At 45.0% G+C, this 18,104-nt stretch overlaps 1 protein-coding gene across 3 annotated transcripts in view; it reads right to left on the reverse strand.

Annotated features, from left to right (window-relative positions):
• Positions 1 to 365: 365 nt before the first annotated feature.
• LOC135550462 (transcription factor SOX-6-like) overlaps positions 366 to 18,104 on the reverse strand; it is a 34,626-nt gene continuing 16,887 nt past the window's right edge. For 2 of the 3 annotated variants that reach the window (XM_064981290.1, XM_064981279.1), the window contains exons 4-7: positions 14,412 to 14,517; positions 5,387 to 5,629; positions 3,787 to 4,003; positions 366 to 2,677 (exon numbers count right to left, since the gene is read on the reverse strand). In XM_064981290.1, coding sequence (XP_064837362.1) covers positions 2,365 to 2,677; positions 3,787 to 4,003; positions 5,387 to 5,629; positions 14,412 to 14,517 — 879 coding nt within the window. In that variant the 3' untranslated portion in view covers positions 366 to 2,364. The remainder of the gene's footprint in view (positions 2,678 to 3,786; positions 4,004 to 5,386; positions 5,630 to 14,411; positions 14,518 to 18,104) is intronic. The other variant, XM_064981301.1, reaches the window with a different exon arrangement.

The following is an 18,104-nucleotide window of genomic DNA, read 5'->3' on the forward strand; positions in this document are numbered from 1 at the left end:
GGAGAGTAATGCAGTGACCAGCAGTAGGAGGGAGTCCTGGCCATGCAGACAGCCAGCGCTGGTGACCAGCCATTTAGATCATTTTAAACCTCTGGGCTTGGTCTGAAATGGACAGGTTCAAGGGCACGGAGGAGAATAGCCGGGCTCATAAATTAATAATGCTGCATTTGAGATGATACCCACTCGTCAGTCATTTTAATAATCCCCCACAGCTTGATGTACTTGTTCCATCTGCTCGCCAGCGCCTAGTGGCTGGGCCAGGGCCAGGGCAGGGCCTCACTGTCTGTGCTTTGATGGAGAGCACAATAAGCGCTACGTGCCTCATCCTTATTGTTCCCCCTCTCTCCTCTCCCCAGCTAGCACTGCCTGCCACTGAGCCAGATGGCACCCCCTGGGTGTGGGGGTTGCCATGGGAAGGGGTCGAGACAGGGCAGGGGCAGGGCAGAGAGGGAGGTACTTAGTCCTTCTGGCCTGTAGGAGGGCTACATTATGGACAGTAAGGCCTTGACTGCTGGCCATCTCTAGCTGTTTCTCCATAGGTAACAACCTGGGATCTGTTCAACTAGTAAAAGAACCATTCAAGAGGTAAAGGACTTTCAGTTTGTGACTGATTGTCACAACATTAAGAGCTGATTGATTGTGTTATATGTCATATTCATTGTCTGTATGTAAATAAAATACAGAAGTGCATTTTCAATTGCTCTAAAATATTTAAGTTTAACTTTATGTAAAATAGGCAACTGGTCATTATAAAACAACACAAACTTTGTTCAATATAAAATATGAACTTAGTTGAAAAATGAAGTAGTAAGTGTTAATATCTAAGTGCATGAATGTAGAGAATCACCATCACAGATCTGGTGTGGCTTATGAATGAAATACTGTTGTGTTTAATATGACTCGTTAGAATGTAATACCTTGTCTGTAGCCCTCCTTTAATAAAAGCACGATGTTATTCCCTCACACACTGCCTCATCTCTTAAGACTGCTGCAGTAGTTAACTCTGCTTTAAGACCTTCCCGTGTCAATTTAAGATTTACAATGTCGAAAAAATACTTCAGATTTAACATAAAAAAATGTTAAGACCAAAGACTTTAAAACTTGCCCCAGTGCCCCAGTAGGGGCTAAAGTGTTCAACCAAATGTACTGTAGCTACACATTGTAAAACAGCAATTTGTGATTATAATGCCCCCAAAGCTGCCTTTCATTGCCTTTCCAATCCCACAGATTGGATGCCTTTGGCCCCTTGGAATTCTGGCCTGATTACAATCACTCTGATTAAGAACTTGGTAAGACTGAGTTGAAGAATGAGCAGAGAGTGTGAGGGGAGTGTTATAGTGCTCTGTTTTAGACTGGGCTGGTGACATGAGCTGGAGGGACAGGGAGAGAAGGGCCTGTTGGTCACCGCATTGGTCTCCATGGAGAACAGCTGCCATTATGAACAACCACACCTGAAGCTATTGCATCACTTCCTGTTCCTGCCCTAGACACAGCACACTGTCTCCAGATTCCTGAGTGTTTCAATATAGAAGGTATATAAAGAAACTGGATTTTGAAGCCGCACTAAGATATTAAGAGATTGTTTAAGACTCGAGTCTCTCCCTCGAGACTCAAACAAATTATTTAAGAGAAAGAACCCTTGAAATGTTTGGCACATCTGCACAAAATTGTACAGTATGTTAATAATACCAATAATAATTATAATAATAATAATACTAATACAATTAATAATAAGAGAGTTTGATTATGTCTCAGAATTGTGGAATTGTTCTGTTTGTTTGTTTTTAGTTAATATGAATTTCCAAATATTTTGTTTTCTAAATAGTTTCAAATAAATTCAGATTTAAAACATTCACAAGCTGTTGGCTGGCACAGCATACCTGAGTGAGAATATATAACTCCCATCAAAAACAGTAATGAAATCTATTAAAAGCATTTAACTGAAGAGAAAAAAAAAAATATGTATACCATAAGAAAAAAAGTAAGACTGTAAGAATTATGGATTCATATCAAACGTTACATTTCAAGTCCTGTCATCCAAAGTTGTATAGGCAAAAACCTAATTGTGTAAATGTCCATGAAGAAAACACAAAAAATAAACGATGAGATAATAAAAAAACAAAAAACAAAACGAACTAAACCAAACTGCTTCACACACTGTAAGAAACATTTAAGACCTTTAGCTGTTGATTCTGACGGAGCCACATATGCATGCAGGCTCCTAAATGATAAATCAACAGAACCATTTATTTTTGTTCTGTATTTTTTTGTTCTTCTGTTTCTCCTCCTTCAGTCAGTCTTCCGCCCTGGGGATGGTTCTCCAGTACGAATGTGTGTATGTCCCGGCTCAGGTGTTGAGAGGCCTCAGTTGGCGCTGACGATGGGCTCCAGTGTCTCAGTCTCACTGCTGTAGTCCGATTTGGGCTCCTCGTCAAAGTCCTCGTACATGTCCATCTCATCTACCTCTCCGTTGATGATGGGGACGTTGGTTAACATGGCACTGGGCTCTATCTTCATGTTGTAGGTGCTCTGGATGACGGGAATGGCCGGCTCCGGGCTTGCTGAGGCGCTGGAGCACTCCGACGTCATGTGAGGGGAGGGTGTGGTCGTTGCCATGGTTATGGCCCCAGGGTAGACCACGCCGGCGTTGGTGCTGATGGGGATTTGCGGTTGTTGCCTGTAGGGAGAAAATGAAGGACAGTGAGAGAGAGAGAGACTATTAGGCAAGTTTGTTCCTGTTTCATTGTTAAAATCCAGACTTAATTCTCTTAACATTATGAGTTCTGTGTTATTTTTTAAATGGAAAAAGGCTTTACTTCAAATATATATAAAGGAAAACAATTAAAATCACATGGGATGAGCAAATGGAAAGAATGCTGACAGTGTGTGTGCTGCTCGAGACAACCCTAAAGACACCTCCACTTCAGCACTTAAACTGAGAGAGCTAGCTGGATTAACTGTTCTCCACAGAGGTGTGTTCTCAGCCAATGGTTCTGTGAAAATGATTTGGGAGAACAGTTGTCCAGACAGCACCATTCTGAGTCGTTCTGAAATGGCACCCAGTTTAATGGTAACATAAAGCCGATTGGTGGTTAGTGCGCTCTCGCTCTCTCTCATCTGGTGTTTTAGCAGTGATTGATACTCCAGTGATCGTATAGCTTACAGGTGATGAGGGAACACCTGGAGAAGCCTTCTCCTTACTGACCACACGCAGTAAATTAGGAAGTTAAGCTTCAGACAGCTGCCCTCTAGGCCTCTGTAAACCTATACTTATGCTTTATATCTTGTAGTAATGTCGGCATCTCTTTCTCTGCTATTGCTGTCGGCTATTGTCTCAAATTGATAAATCACTACTATTAAAAAACACTTGACAGTAAAGTGGATGAGGAAATGTGTTTGACTTGGGGTTTCATTAATGCTCCGCAAACCGGTTGGAAATTGCGTACGACGAACTATCACCACCGTCATCATTACACGTGGAGAGAAAAACAACACGTTTTCTTTTTACGGAAAAGGGAAAGTAGTTAAAACGTTATTCATCTATTCTGAGGGCTGTATAACATACATGATTTAACAGGTTGATGAAATGGGTTGATTCGAAGGTCAGGGGCTTAGTGTGACAAGTTACAGACACACGACAACAATCTTTAGTGTAAGCACAGTGGAGAGAGAGTCTGTTCTCAGGCAAAAGGCCAACTGATTTCAGAATAGTCATTTAGCTGTGTGTCTACGTGTGTGTGTGTCGCGCCTGTGCTCTAAGCCTGGCGTTCTTCACTGTGCACCTACCCCACAGTGAAGAACTGCCTCATCTCTTGTCGTCGCGAGCGCATCATCTGCTTGTACTCGCCGATGCGGAGCTTCTTCCCATCGATGATGCAGGTCCTCTTGGGCCGGGGCTTGTACTTGTAGTTGGGGTACTTCTCCAGGTGGATCTTACTGAGACGGGCCTGTTCCTCATAGAACGGCTGCTTCTCCTGGTTGGTCATAGACTTCCAGCGAGAGCCTGTAACACAACAGACACACAGATATCAGTAAAACATACACTTTGAACGTACATTTTCACTACAGAGGTGTAAAAAGGACTTTGGAATAATTAGTTAATAAGACTCAATAGATATATCAATGCAAATAGGAGATTCCATTGTGGATACAGTATATTATTTTGTGGTCTCTGTAGTAACCATGTAAACCCATAAAGCCAGTGGCTGGGCTGTGGGTGAGTTAACAGGAACTACACCAGGCCTGTAAATAGTCTCTAGCTGATCTCTAGTGTGTACTGCTCCTGCCTGGGTGACACCACTTTTAAAGGCTGTGATCTATGGACTCTCAGTGCAGTGGGGACGAGACCCATTGAACCACTGTCATTTTTCATGACAAACACTGACGGCAGGGACATGGCGGTAAATCTGTCTGTAAGCCAGGGCTGATTGAGCCACTGTGGTGAATCAGACAACACGCCACCCCCGCCTCACCCCCACTCCCACTGGTACCGGGCTACAAATGTTTATGTCCACATAGACAGGTATTCACAGTGGGCTTCAGCGGGCACAGAGCACACTCGATTAATTAAACACACCTAAATGAGCATAAAAGTCATTAAGAGATTAAACCTGTTACAATGGTTAAGTTATACCATGTCTGAATCAAATGTGCAGTTGGAAAAAAGACTTTTTTATACGGAGAAAAATATTTTCTACATATTAATGAACGACTGTAAATTTCAGCTCTGGACCGCCAGACCGTTGGGTCTCACATCACGAACAGTAACGTGTTGACTCTGTCCGTCAGGCAATTTGCCTCCACAGTGTTCCACTGTTTCATGAATGGCGTTCTGTTTCTTCTTGTTGTTAACATAGTGGTTTAAACACTACACGTTTATCACTATTGCCAACAGCCAAACAGCCTAGTGTTTATACCCAGCTGAGGGGGGATTTGTGGGAGAGAGAGAGAGAGAGAGAGAGCGAGGGGCTGTTGAGGAGGATTACACTACACCAGGCTTTTCAAAAGGGAAGCCGCTTTTGGGCTTTTGCTATTGTTTCAATTCATTGTGCTTAATAGGGAACATTTAATTTTAACGAAAGCCTACAACATCATTGAATAATAAACGGATTGTATCAAGCCTATAAGAACTGTTTTTCAGTGTCTGTGGGAGAGACAAAATTCCCATTGACAACCCTAAGAATGCTAATTTCAACAAACCTATAAAAAATATATTTTCATGCCAGTTTCCTGACTTTCTGACCAAATCCGATCCTGTTCCTTCCAACTTGGTCTGAATTTTTTTTAAACATAATCTAACACAGGAAGGCTAACAGACTGTAACAGACTCTGTAATGGCTGGATGAAGGATAGAGGTATGGAAGAGAGAGAGAGAAAGAAGGCTTACCCAGGATCTTGCTGATGTTGGAGTTGTGCATGTCTGGGAAGGCTTGGAGGATCTTGCGGCGCTCATCTTTGGCCCACACCATGAAGGCGTTCATGGGTCTCTTGATGTGGGGCTCGTTGCTGTTCCTCCCCCGGGCTTCTCTGTAGACCCGTGCCTCGGCTGTGCTGGCACCTCCTGTAGGCCAACAATAATACTGTTGTGGTTTATCTGCTCCGGTACCAGAGCCATTCAGAGCTTTCCACCCTGGAAACACCAGAGTAGGAACAAGAAGGAGAAGAGAGAGCGAGGCGAGCAATTAATCAACTGCCACGAGCCACGTTCAACCCCCCCATACCCAATGGGCTGTCATCACTACTACTGAGACTGAGACTGGGGCTGAGACTGGCGCTGGACTGGGATCCAACTAGAGCAAGGGTAGGGTAAGGTTGGTGATGGGGCTGGATTGAGACCAGACCAGGGGTAGTGTTGATGCTGGACTGAGACCAGACTGGAGGTTGGTGATGGGGCTGGATTGAGACCAGACCAGTGTTGATGCTGGACTGAGACCAGACCAGGGTAGGGTAGGGTTGGTGCTGGACTGAGACCAGAACAGGGGTAGGGTAGGGTTGGTGCTGGGGGCTGAGGGTTGGTGCTGGACTGAGACCAGACCAGGGGTAGGGTTGGTGCTGGGGCTGGACTGAGACCAGACCAGGGGTAGGGTTGATGCTGGACTGAGACCAGACCAGGGGTAGGGTTGGGTTGGGGCTGGACTGAGACCAGACCAGGGGTAGGTAGGGTTGGTGCTGGACTGAGACCAGACCAGGGGTAGGGTAGGGTTGGTGCTGGACTGAGACCAGACCAAGGGGTAGGATTGGTGCTGGACTGAGACCAGACCAGGGTTGGGGACTAGGTCGGGTTGGTGCTGGACTGAGACCAGCCACTACAGAGTTCTCAAGGTTCCTTTCCACTGGACCAGACTGGCTCTGACAACTGGATTTGACAAGCATGTTTTGAATGTAGAACAAGGGGACATTGTGAGAGCAGGGGAGCCACCCTACGGATCAACACATATCCAAACCCAAAAGAAGAGAACCATGACTTAAATGCCTGTTAAATATTTTGTCTGGGGCTCGACAAGCATTCACACTTCTATATTCAGCCCCATACGTTTTAAACTGAAGTTCCAGAAGTTTCTTTAAAACAAGCACAAATGCCAAGTTAAATAACAAATATGGAGCGTGAGGCAGTCCTTCTAAGAAAAATACAATCAAGGAGGGAAGAGACTCTGCCAAGTGCACATTAATATAACATTCTTCTTCAGCATGTGAGAAGAGTTTCCTTAAGCCCCCTCCCATTTGCTTCCTTTTATATGTAAGATGTGAAAGAATTAAATAAAAGCTGTATGAATATTTAAACAAACAAAAACATGTTGATAAACAAGGCTTGAAAAATAAGACAAAAAAATCTTTCCATATGCTCCCATCCATCTTTAATGATCCAAAATCTGGAAAGGAAAGCTTCGGATGACTCATGCATATTTCATCATCCACATGTGAAGTGTTCTCATTAGGATCTTCCACTCACCCTCCATCTTGGCACACGTTACCTGCACTTTGATTTCTAGTATTATTTCAGTTGATCAACAAAATCAAACTGTTAATGAGTAATGAAATGTAGTGCTACTCTGTGATTAATTCACTATCCACAGACTCATTCACTGGCTCTATTCAGCACAGTACAGAGATACGCCCTGAAGTAAGACATGGAGAGAAGAGGACTGGCTCAACTTTAGATAGAGCTTTAACTATCTATAGGAGACTGTATAGGAAACAGTAGGTGAGAGACAACATGCATGCACGCACGCACACGCACACACACACACACACACACACACGTCCCGCTGGGCTTGGGGTGGACAGCCATGTCCAAACTGATAAGGGGATGGAGGTCCTGTGGTGGTAGGCCTGATCTCTAGGAGCGAGGCCTGGGACTCAGGGGGGACTCCGGCTGAGGTCCGGCCGTCCAGCAGGAGGCCCTATTCTCCCAGGCCCCCGCTGGGCTGTGCCTCCATATAGGGCCTCCAAGTCCATTTACACCAGCTCATGTTTAACAGTCATACCGACACATTTATGATCCAGAAAGGCTTCCCTTTATCTGGGAGACCAGAGCAATTTGCCTCTTCACACCGTCACGGTACATCAGCCAGAGCCCTGGGGACTCAGCTCTTGTCATTTAGCCTCCGCCAGGCAACATTCTCAGAGCCACAGTCATATCAGGCATCTGACAGTCAGACCCGCTGTCATCTGCCTACTCTATACTGTGCATTGATGGATATAGTTACACTCTGGCTCAGACTGGCCTGCACCATACTGTTCATATGATCATCCTCCTTCAGAGCCCTGGGGAGAGACCCCACCCCAGTCAACAAGCTCTTCTAGAGCCCAGCCTTTCTTCTCCAACTTCAGGTAAAAAGCCTATTTCTCAACAGACATACACACAAGACAAAAAACCCTCTCACACCTACTATCTCTCCTTAAAGGAATTGTTCAGGATTTTGGCAATGCCCCTTATCTACTTCCCCAGAGTCAGATGAACTTGTGGATGCCCTTTTTATGTCTCTGGGTGCAGTTTGAAGTTGCTAACTAGCACTAGCACAATTGCTAGCGTAATGACTGGATGCCCATGGGTATCTGCTAGCTAACGCTAGTTAGCATTGGCTCGCTAAATCAAATCAAATTAAATCAAAATCAAATCAAAACTTCCTTCCTTCATCATGGACACAGAGACATACAAATGGTATCCAGTAGTCCATCTGACTCTGGGGAAGTAGATAAAAGGCATCATTGTCAAAATCTCGAAATATCCCCTTTAACACACACATACCTGTACACGTGCCTGGTTGAGAAAAATATATGTGGGGCTTTAGTCACCCACCTGCAAGTTTCCCACTTAAAAAGATGAGAGAGGTTCAGTAATTTTCATCATAGGTACACTTCAACTCTGACAGACAAAATGAGGGGTCCAGAAAATCACATTGTAGGATTTTTAATTTCATTTGCAAATTATGGTGGAAAATAAGTATTTTAAATTTGTTTGGTTTTGTCAATGCTTTGTTTTACCCTTTGTTGCAATGAAATGTGGTTTTCTGTAAGGGGCAAGGTTTGACAGTATCCATCTGGTATTTTGGCCCATTCCTCTGCTGACTCCTCTAGGGCAGATGTTTTAGGGCTATTGCTGGGCAGGAGCTTTCAGCGCTCACTCAGATTTTCTACGACAGCCAGTGTCTGCAACCCTGGGATCGCTCGCTCTAATTTACGATGCCCCCTGTGCCATTACTCTGCCACTGACACTGATTCAGCAATTTATATACTGGCATGCATGCATACGGGCAGAGGTGAGCCTCTTCCAGGACTTGAAATGCTTCTTTACGAAGCCACTAACGAGGATTGTCATGCTGGACCCAGCCACGTTTCATCTTCAATGCCCTTGCCCATAATCTACCCATGGACTTTACACGGATCAGAAGTCCTGCCTGGTCCCTTTGCAGAAAAAACCACATGATGTTTCCACCCCCATGATTCAGTAGGTATGGTGTTCTTTGGATGCAATTCAGGGTTCTTGTCCTAGGCGGAAGACGAGGAGGAGTTTTTCCAGTTATATTTGCACCATCAGGCCATATGACATTCTCCCAATCTTCTTCTGGATCATCCAAAGCATTATAACATCCTGGTGGCTTTGACATGTAGTGTGGAATGGAGTGTTGACAGGCTGGTACTGCAGATTTGAGTCCAAGGTCAGGGCTGAGGGCTGTCTGTCAGTGTTTGGACGGTGCTGGGACAGAAATAAGCCTGACCCTTAGAAGGAGGGTGCTAAGAGCCGCATGATGACACCACTCCATGGGGACAGAGGATAATCCGTCCCTGCCACAGTGCTTGTGTATGGTCACATGGGAGGTTCGCCCTCTCAGCAGCAGCAGCCACTGAGGGAGCTGGCAGCAGCAGCAAGGCCTATAGCTCACAGAAGCATCACTTAAAGAAGAAACGGTAACATGCAATTTACAACAATGCTGTTTTTCTCCAATAAAACATACAACACTGTTCTGACATTTACAAACAAGCATTAATTGATTTAAAAAATCTTACAAGTGATTTTCGGGATTTTTTTCTTCTTAGTTTGTCTTGTGTGATTGTATAAATAAATACAGATGTTTAGCAGTGACAGGGCTCCCCCAGGGTTGGGGCTGAGGAGGGGTACAAGGGGGCAGGGGAGGGCTGCTTTGCCCCACGAATTTATTGTGATTCATGAGGCCTGCAGCTCAATGTGATAATGAGAATCTGCTTTTAATTTGCCACTCCCCACAGACACTGAAGATGAGCAGCATGAATTAAGAGAGACAGAGAGGGAGAAGGAGAGAGAGGAGAATGAAAGAGGGGTTTGGTTTTGACAGCCATGTTTGAGAGAGTGAATGAAATGAGAGGGGATGTAGGAGAGAGAGAGGGGCATGGATCTGCTGAGCCGGGAGAGGAGGAGAGGGAGAGAAGGATGGAGGGGGCAGGAGAGGGAGATAGAGAGACTCAGAGAGACAGCCAGTGTCTGGGGGAGGATAGAAGGAGAGGGAGATACGATGAGAGGGAGCCATTACTCTGAGGGAGAGACTGATTCAGCAATTTATATACTGGCATGCATGCATAGGGAGAGGGGGGCCTCTTACAGAGGGAGAGGGGACAGGGAGGCCCGCCACCCTGACAGGATGGTGGGAAACAAACCACTTCAATCAGTTCATTAGAGATGAGAGCCCGTGAAGCCCTGGGTTCTGGTTCGCCAGGCGGAAGAGAGAGGAGGAGCACTTCTTCTCCAGTTCGTATCTGCACCAGCAGGCCATGAAAGGGACATCTATGGAGAGATAGGAAACAGCATTATAACATCCTGGTGGCTTTGTGTGAGTGTGGAGAGAGGATGGAGGGCTAAGAGACCCAGATTCAGAACCAGACTCAGGGCTGAGGGAGAGAAGAGTGTTGGGATTGGAGCTGGGAGAGAGAGAGCCTAACCCTGGAGATAGAAGGAGAGGGAGTTGCTCAGAGAGGGGGATGCTACCAATCCATTGGGACAGAGAGACAGAGAGTGCTTGTGGATGGTCAGCATGGAGAGGGGGAGAGAGAGATTGGCCCTGCAGGGGGATCATGAGAGAAAGAGAGAGAGCAGCAGAGAGACTGAGGGAGCTGGAGAGCAGAGGGAGAGAGAGAGAGAGGGAGCATCAGGGAGAGAGGGTAGACATGCAGATTTACAACAATGCTGTTTTCTCTCCAGATAAAAGAACCAACACTGAGAAAGACATTCAGAGATGGAAGCAAAATGAAGAAGAGAGAGGGAAAGTTGGGGGAGCAAAAAATGAAGAGAGTATTGTGAAGCCCAGCTGCCTATGACAGTCCAGTCTGAACCTGTGTGCTGCAGGTTCCCACTGGGTTGGAGCAGAGCCAGAGGGCTGTGGCCCCTGGGGCTTTGTTCTGAGGGCAACACCGACTGTTGAATCTGCTCAGGAGGATCTGCCTCAGTGAGCAGGCAACAATCACTCCAACCTGCCAAGCCCTCCCTGCTCCCCGCCCAGTGGGATCAAATCAAACACCTCTCACTAAGAGGTATTTACTGATGACAATAGGGCCTCTCCCTATTGTCCACATGCAGTGTATGGACAGATATGAAACATGAGTGTATGGACAGATATGAAACATGCAGTGTATGGACAGATATGAAACATGCAGTGTATGGACAGATATGAAACATGCAGTGTATGGACAGATATGAGGCATGCAGTGTATGGACAGATATGAAACATGCAGTGTATGGACAGATATGAACATGCAGTGTATGGACAGGGGGAGATGCAGTCTATGGACACATGCAGTATATGGACAGATATGACACATGCAGTCTATGGACAGATATGACACATGCAGTGTATGGACAGATATGACACATGCAGTGTATGGACAGATATGAAACATGCAGTGTATGGACAGATATGACACATGCAGTGTATGGACAGATATGAACATGCAGTGTATGGACAGATATGACACATGCAGGTATGGACACTGGACCCTATGACACATGCAGTGTATGGACAGATATGACACATGCAGTGTATGGACAGATATGACACATGCAGTGCTCAGTGCCTCTATTCAAGCCGTGGTTCATAGTCCGCTAATTAAACAATAACATGCCAGTCAGATGCTTTGAATTCTTCCATTTCTATGTGTGTGTAAAGGAACTAACAGCTGACATGTTAGCACTTGCATGCCACAGAATAGCTCTTACTTTTGTCTCCTCCACCTCCTCTCGCATGCTATCAGCCTAAAGTGGGGCAAGGTGCATTCCTGTTCACATCTCACTATTCCAGAATGAATCAATAAAACCTGGGCAACCTGGGCTGACATGCAAAACCAACTCCCCATCCTAACAGACTATGGGAATGACACACACAGGCACACACACTAATCTCCAAGGATAGGCTTATATGAATAAAACAGAACTATTGGAAATCAAACGTGAACTGTATAAAGGGGGAATTGTCTGAATCAAGTAAATGTTTGCAAATGTAATGTTTTATCCCTTCATCAAAAACCATTTGAATTCATTGTTTTGGGAATCAACCAACTTCAAAAAGGGACACCTAATTGATCTAGTTATTGATCTAATATATTACAGTTGTAACTGATATGGTCTCATGTCTAAACCACCTGGTTAGGAAGGAAAACAACAACAGTTTGAGCTGATAATAAACTGAACAACACAGCTACCAAGGCCAATAAGCCTCCTATTTATTTCTCCTTGGCTGATATTGTGCTGATATTGTGCTGTGTTCAGATGAACTTTGTTTCCTGCCTCCCTGCATCTCTCTACGCCCCCTTTGTTCTCCCAGGACCCTCTTTGGCGGAGGCACTTTAGACAAACACACAACCCGCGTGTCATTCTACTTCTTCCAAGCCATATGTGAATGAACAAAGAGGCTGGGTTGAGGCCTTTTGTGGTATTTGTTCATGTTTTTCATTTGAGCTTAAAAATACCTCATGACTTTGTGGTGAGCTGATGCATGTGGCTCGTGGCTTTCCAAAATGAAGTAAATTCTATCTATTCCCATACCATGCCACTATTTTCCAATGGCCCTCATTAGAACTTTGGCAGCTGTTAATTTGGTTGCTGCATGCTTTGCAAATATTAGTTTAAGCATCATAAAGCTTTCTGTGAACTGCAGCGAGGCCTGCTGTACAGTGGTCTTCTGAATAACACCGTTTCTCCTCTGTAGGGAGATTGACCCCTGACCTGACAGACCTACAGTCACTAGGTAGCAGCTACAGCCTGTTCAGGTATATTCAGATACTAGCAGTAGTTTTCCTCATGTTGGGGAGCAGAAAGGTGTCTGCAGTACACTCTGTGCTGCTGTGGAATACCGTGTTGCAGGACAAAAGGTCCCAGCTTTAAAATAATGAATCATATTTACATGTGGTACCTGGCTCTCCCTCAAGGAATCACTTAAGGGTAAGCGGTTGAAAATGCTGTTGACAGCTATGATTATTTGGAAATGGCAAATAATTAAAGTAAATAATAATAATAATGTTATTATAATTGTTATATCCTATCCATTCTCATAGTAAACATCATTTTCTTAGATTTGCTCAAAATAATGCCTCCAAACAAGAACCTCAAAAGTTAACACAGATCTTGTTCTCCAAAGTAAACCGATTGTGGTTATAAAAAGAGGCTTTAATGTGGTGGGCATCATGTTAAAACCCTGTTCACATTATTCATCTGGTGGTGCTGTTGAAACAGACAGATATATTTGTGGAGATAGATGAAATGGTGACTGTGTTGGTGAGCTATGTGCATGTCTCTGGCTTCTAGCCACCACTCTCTCTCTCCCCCTGGGAAGAGGACCTCTGTGGGCCCTGCCTCTCCTCTCCTCCCTGCCTCCTCCTAATCCACAGCCCGCTGGGAACTCACTTCCCAGAGGCGTCTGGCGCTGGCCTTTCCCTCTGCCCTGCACAGGACATAAAAGGGCACAACTGATCCCTGACGACAGGGGCTTGTGCGCGCCTTGCTCCTGTTCTGACTCCACAGTAGCCACAGAAGAAAGGTTCCCACTGGGGTAACTGGGAGAGACTGGGGACCTAGAGAACATCTGCCCTGAGGGCCAGAGGGGTGGGAGAGTCTGCTGTGGTTGACAACGTGGGAACTATCCCTCTATGGCCACTAACTGCACCTCTAATCCTGAATTTATGGGTGTGATGTGAAAGCAGACATGACAAATAATTTATGTTTCAGTTCTTTGACTTTGTCAACAAGCAGGTTTATGTGAGGTAGACCATACAATTTGTGAAACGTTGTGTGTTGTGATGATTTTGTTGGGAATGTTGGGAAATGGGGAAATTGGTGGGAAATGTTTTAAACGGGCGTTTAGAAGGGATCTAAAGAGGCGAGTGCTCTTGTATTGTCCTGAGAAATATCTCTCCCTCCATCTTGAGAATGTTGCAGCTATTAAAGGTGAGCCTGATTCATTTTCCCTCTGCTCGGGGCTCTGAAGTGCCATGGAAACTGACACAAATATTTACGTCAGACAAACATTGGCGCATCGAGGCATTCCTCGCCACTGTCTACGCTCCAGGCCCACAAAGGGAGATGGCGCTTTGTCACACGGGTGCTACATGAATTTACACCTCTGTGCCCAGGACCTCAAACAAGTGCAGCGGCTGCCGGGGCCAGGCCTGGAGGAGGGCCAGCTTTGTCCTCAGGCACCCTGTCCTCCCCTCACTTACCTGTGAAAACCAGGGAGCAGTGGGCGCCTTCAAACACCACTATCCCCCCAACCCAGCTCCCCCTGGTCTACTGCTCTGGCAGTCCTCACCTCTCTCCGGTCCACTATAGGAACACACTGTGCACAGGGGGGAATGCAGGCAGCAGTCTGAAGAATTCACTGTTACATAGAACTGACTGGATGGCTTTTCAGCATGGGAAAAGGGAAAACTATAGGTGAGAAGTCTGTACTTACCATCCAGATCCTCTGGCCTGGTGAGGTCGATGACTCTGTGGCCAATTTTGCCATCCTCTCCCAGTTTGCTAAGATGGTGACCAAGGCTCTCAAAGTGTGCCCGCTCCTACAGTACACAGAAACAGAGAAGAAAGAGAGAGAGACAATGAGGAACCTGAACAAATGGCTGCATATACAGTACATCTCTTTCCATATCAAGAGAATAGCTGATCAGTAGAATAACTGAATGAGTCATTTCTGAAACACATTATCTCTTTGAAATAACTGCTAGCTCTATTGTAGAGGCGCCCCTTTGACATGATGGAAGTGGATCGAGCTTGTCTTTATCATCCCTGCCTGCATTCAGCAGATGCTATAATGTCTGGCAGGAGGGAGGGAGGTAGAGACAGTAGGAGCCAGGGGTGCTGTAAATAGAGTTATAGAGGAACACGTTGGGGCCCTCTCTTTGCAGCGCTCAGTCTGTCTGTCTGTCTGTGTCTGTCTGTCTGTCTGTCTGTCTGTCTGTCTGTCTGTCTGTCTGTCTGGTGCTAGCGCCCAGAGCTCAGCAGCCATCACGTATTCAGGGCTCATGCTTTATAGAACACACCGTGTTCTCCCTTTTGTCATGTTGCTTTATGCTCAGATTAAACTTGGCATCATGTTGTACTTGACGCACAATGAAACCCGTTCATTCCGCTCGCCTGTGACAATATTAAATGTCATGTCCGTGTGCATTTACAGAATAAAATAACAGCTTTCGGGGCCCTCTGAATAGTTGCTGCACATTACACTTAATGTATTATGCAGGGGGAGAGTGCCGACTGCTGCTCGCTCCATTGTTAAATGACCTAGTTCGGGAGTGAATGCGCAGGGCATTAGCACAGGGCTGTCTTCCTCTCTAAAGACTCAAGTAGAAGATGGACACTTTGACTCGGCATGACACAAATAATCTCTCCACCTCGGATTCGCCTGGAAGACACTAAAAGCAGGCATGTTGCCAGGGTTCAGCCGAGAGCATTTGTTTTACTCCCAGGGTGAGCATTATATCTCTGCCAAAGGTGCACTATGTGTACCCCTCCTCTTCCTGTGTCTTTTCTGAGGTTGCCTATCACACACAGTTTGTACAGACAATCAGGTGGGCTCCCTATACAATGCTAACAGCTCCCCTGCCACACACACAGACACCGACACCAACACACACATTAATCTTTCACTGTTCCCTGGGCTTTCACTCTTTTGTTTGTGTTCTTGTTTTCCACCCACATGGGAGCTTGTATACCTCTCTCCTATCAGAGATAATATAATGTACCATTACACTTCAGTCACTGGAGGTTAATACAGAACATCACCTGCAATGTAATGCTGTTTGATTTAGTTTCATAGAACATCTTGATCAAAAGCATTACTTCCAGAAGAAAACAGACAGTTGTTCGTTCATTTTTCAGAGAAAAAAATCATCCATTGTCAAATTACTGAAATGTTTTTTCTCTTTCAACTTCCTTTTCATTGGCCAATAATACCTGAAAAGGGTGACAAGAAGACAAATTGAGACATTTGAATTTCATCAAGTGTTCTCCATCATCCTGAGGTATTTCATTTATTCAAGAACTATTCCTCAAAAAAAGAGTATGTCTCTCTCTGTGTGTGTCTCTCTGTGTGTGTCTGTGTGTGTGTGTCGTGTGTGTGTGTGTGTCTCTGTGTGTATGTGTCTCTGTGTGTGTCTCTGTGTGTGAAAGACAGTGAGAGTGCTGCAATTTACCATCACGCTTCAAGGAGCCATCATTATGTATGGACATCTGAGTGATTCTGATCTACAATTAACCACCACCTGCTTATGGCCTGTGATTAGAGGCTGCCTATCTGCCTTGGCTTTGCTAACTTAAGTGTTTTCTAATTATGACATATGCGCTGGTCCCTGCTGGGCAGAAGGCGCTTTGTAAAGATAAGATAGAGCGCCATGCCTTCTCAGCGCTACGCTCCGTGTGAAGCGACACACACTGCTGTATTCATCACCCAGCCACATTATTGCACTTAATGAAAGAGGCTAGCGGCCCGATGACAAATTGATGGATGTGCGATTAGTCGGACGGGCAATGGCTGCCTGGGATGGGATGCTACATGGACAGTTCTCTCCTCTCTGCCTGGAGGGGGGCTGGGAGGACTCAGCATTCTGGGGGAACTGTGTAATAAATTAGCTGTCTACCCCCCCACCCCCCACTCCACTGGCCCCTCCTGATCAATCAAGGCCTTTTATAAACTCATGATCATTAAGCATCATGTTGGGCTGAGGGGATGAGTAACAAGAGCCATCCATCAAAGACTTTCATTAACAACTAGCTCAGCGCTAAACTTCTCCTTTCTCCACCACAAAGTCCCAGTGATCACACAGAGGGGAGATCAGCTACCGCACCAGTCAGCTGGGGCCAGTGTTGAACAAGTTATTACCTCCACATCATTAGATATAATAAAACTTCTGTACATGCTGATGATACATGAACAATCATTGTTGCATTGGCCTATAACAGGTTGATTTAGGATGTGTTGTCTAATGTGAGTTACTGTATTCTCTGTACTCTGCTGTACTCTACTGTACTCTACTGTAGCTGGACAGTACTGTGTGTGTCACCATCTGTCGTGTGGAGTAGAAGGTGAGGACCACAACGCAGCGTGGTTAGTATACATTCTTCTTTATTGAAGAAAGAACATGAAGTAAACTGAACCAAAACAATAAACGACTAACGACCGTGACGCTATACGACTAATGTGCTAACATGCAAAATACATAGATATAGATAATCACCCACAAAGTACGCACAGAATATTGCTGCCTAAATATGGTTCTCAATCAGAGACAACGATAGACAGCTGCCTCTAATTGAGAACCAGTCTAGGCAACCATAGACATACAAACTACCTAGAAAGGAAACAGCCCCATAAACATACAAAACCCCTAGACAAGACAAAACACATACATCACCCATGTCACACCCTGACCTAACCAAAATAACAAGGAAAACAAAGAACACTAAGGTCAGGGTGTGACAGTATGTCAACTACAAGGTTTGAAAACATTGTACAAATATGACTTTCTCTTTCCCTGTGTTGGCAATGCTAATGAACATTAGACTAAATCTATGCAATATGCTACAATGAATTTCCATGACATTTTATATAGTATGTTTTATATACTTATTGCTTACAACCTTTATCATTTATATCCGCGCATTAGAATTGCAGTTATAATTATGGAGATAAATTATATGCACAACATCATGCTTTTTGTTTCAAGGCTTGAAAATATTCAGTGAACTGATGCTACTTTACTACTCCTGCATCAAGTGCTGTGATAAATTAATGGCATTTATATTATTTTATGATGTCATGAAATTTTTACTGATCACTCTGGCACAGAAGGACATGCAGGGAATCATGGCCCTCTGTCCGTCCAGAGAGACGGTACAGTATGTTCACCACCGCCTGCCTGCTGCATGCCCACTATACAGGACATTTATAATGTACAGTCGTGAGGATGGCAAGAGCACTTCCCTTCAGCAAATGGAGAAAAAATAGGAATACTGTGATGAGAGAGAGAGAGAGAGAGAGAGAGAGAGAGAGAGAGAAACAGAGAGAGAAACAGAGAGAGAAACAGAGAGAGAAACAGAGAAGAGAGAGCTTTTTGAGAGAGAGAGAAACAGAGAGAGAAACAGAGAGAGA

The sequence above is a fragment of the Oncorhynchus masou genome, chromosome 1, assembly GCF_036934945.1.
Source record: "Oncorhynchus masou masou isolate Uvic2021 chromosome 1, UVic_Omas_1.1, whole genome shotgun sequence".
In the NCBI taxonomy this organism is placed as follows: Eukaryota; Metazoa; Chordata; class Actinopteri; order Salmoniformes; family Salmonidae; genus Oncorhynchus; species Oncorhynchus masou.